Below are 2,621 nucleotides of genomic sequence, written 5' to 3'. Positions count from 1 at the left end.
GCCGGAACAGGTAATCCTGGCGGATCCCATGCACTATGGACGCCAAGCGATGGATTAAATGGGCAACCAGCACAATCAGGTCCTTTACCTGGCCCAGAGGACAAAATCCCAGGTGAAACTACAGATGGCAGCGGCCCCTACCCACCTGACCTAACCGGCACGGTCCTTACCGCCACTACTCCCGTGCTGTTATTTCTCGCTTCCGTCATCGTGGCCGTTCTTGGTTATTCCCTTTGGAAGGTAAGTATATACGGCAATCCGGGCATGCCGCATGTGCAGCATTTTTATACCTTAGAACATCCCAACCGGCTCCCATATATGATCGTTCTAAACAATATGCCCCTACACCCGCGTTCATTCCTTTTATCCTACCGTCCTCACCCTCCTCTTTACCCCCCTTTTTTTGTGTAGTACTTTGCCTTCCTCGGACAAAAACGCCGACGAACATATCGAACCGTTCGTGACGTGCCGTCACCGCCACTCGACGACGAAATATTGGACCATCTACAACGCGGCGGCGCGCCGCCACCCGATTACGGGTACAAAATGATTAGGGATAGGCAACCTCCGTCCACATCCGGTAGCGCACGCCCCCCACGCGTGCATACACGCACGATTATCGAACTACACTTAGAAGTGCTCAACCAATGTGAAGCGACAGATTGGGAAAACGTCAAAGAGGACTATTTGCAGATTGTAGTGAAGCAGTTTGCACCGGAGTTTGCGCAGGATTTGCTGCGGGACGACGACACGAATAACAACATCTTGGGTGTTTCTACGTCAGACCAAGATCCTCCAGGGACCCATGTTTCAGCCAACGCAGACCGACCGCGTCATTACCGCGCCCGTCATCCCACCTGCGACGCCCCCGTTCCAGCCACACACACACCCACCTGTGCTGCTCCTGAGCTCGCAATCACACAAACACCAGGCTCCGGTAACGCAGTCACAGACACACCCACATGTGCTGATCCTACGCCCGAAATCACACAACCACCAGGCTCCGGTAACGCAGTCACAGACACACCCACATGTGATCATCCTCAGCCCGTCATCATACATCCACACACCAACGCCCCAGTCACAGACACACCCACAGACCACACAGTCACGCACCTACCCACATGCAAAGCAGTCACAGACACACCCACATGTGATCATCCTCAGCCCGAAATCACACAACCACCAGGCTCCGGTGACACAGTCACGGACATACCCACATGTGCCGCGGTCACGAACGTACCCACATGTAAAGCAGTCACAGACACACCCACATGTGCGGATCCTAAGACCGACATCACACAACACACAGTCACAAACGACACAGTCACAGACACACCCCCACATGCACCTCCAAAGCCCGCAATCATACATCCACACACCAACTCCCCAGTCACAGACACACCCACATGTGAGGATCCTAAGCCCGACATCACGCAACACACACTCACAAACGACACAGTCACAGACACACCCACATGTGATCATCCTCAGCCCGAAATCACAGACATACCCACGCACGACATAGTACCGGACATATCCACATGTGCTGATCCTAAGCCCGAAATCACAGACATACCCAAACACGACACAGTAACAGACAGACCCACACGTGACGCAATGACGCACATACCCACATGTGACGCAGTCACAGACAGACCCACATGTCATGATCCTGAGCCAGACATCATACCACCAGCAGACGCAGGCGCCACAGTCACAGACACACCAACACGTGACGCACTCACCGACACCGCCACGCGTGCGGCTCCTACACCCAGAATACCAGAGCACGTAGTTACAGGCGCCACAGTCACAGACACACCCACATGTGACACAGTCACAGACACACCCACATGTGATCATCCTCAGCCCGACATCACACAACACACAAGCACACACGCCACAGTCACGGACATACCCACATGTGACACAGTCACGCATACCACCACATGTGAGGATCCTAAGCCCGAAATCACAGACGTACCCACATGTAAAGCACTCACAGACACACCCATACGTGACACAGTCATGGACATACCCACATGTAAAGCAGTCACAGACACACCCACATGTGATCATCCTCAGCCCGACATCACACAACCACCAGGCTCCGGTAACGCAGTCACAGACACACACACATGTGATGATCCTACCCCGGACATCACACAACACACAGTCACAAACGACACAGTCACAGACATACCCACATGTGACACCGTCACGCACACCACCACATGTGAGGATCCTAAGCCCGAAATCACAGACATAGGCACACGTGACGCAGTCACGCACATACCCACATGCGCTGATCCTAAGCCCGGAATCACAGATATACCCACACGTGCAATAGTCACGGACATATCCAAATGTGCGGCTCCTACACCCAGAATACCAGAGCACGTAGTTACAGGCGCCACAGTCACAGACACACCCACATGTGAGACCGTCACGGACACACCCAAACACGATAAGGTCACAGACATACCCACATGTTACACAGTCACGCACGTACCCACACGTGAAGATCCTAAGCCCGAAATCACAGACAGCCCCACATGCGACACAGTCACAGACACACCCACATGTGATGATCCTAAGCCCGACATCACACACCAGTT

At 53.6% G+C, this 2,621-nt stretch overlaps 1 protein-coding gene across 1 annotated transcript in view; it reads left to right on the top strand.

The window, feature by feature from the left end:
* The window catches only part of AK88_05251 (uncharacterized protein), a gene marked incomplete at both ends in the record, with an annotated part of 8,697 nt that extends 6,110 nt beyond the window's left edge, over positions 1 to 2,587 (top strand). Inside the window, one exon of the mRNA XM_012482853.1 lies at positions 412 to 2,587. Within this exon, the coding sequence (XP_012338276.1) occupies positions 412 to 2,586 (2,175 nt within the window). The remainder of the gene's footprint in view (positions 1 to 411) is intronic.
* Positions 2,588 to 2,621: the final 34 nt, after the last annotated feature.

This window comes from Plasmodium fragile (assembly GCF_000956335.1).
Source record: "Plasmodium fragile strain nilgiri unplaced genomic scaffold supercont1.108, whole genome shotgun sequence".
In the NCBI taxonomy this organism is placed as follows: Eukaryota; Apicomplexa; class Aconoidasida; order Haemosporida; family Plasmodiidae; genus Plasmodium; species Plasmodium fragile.
The sequence above is the reverse complement of the archived record's forward strand: the minus strand, read 5'-3'. Positions and strand labels throughout refer to the sequence as shown.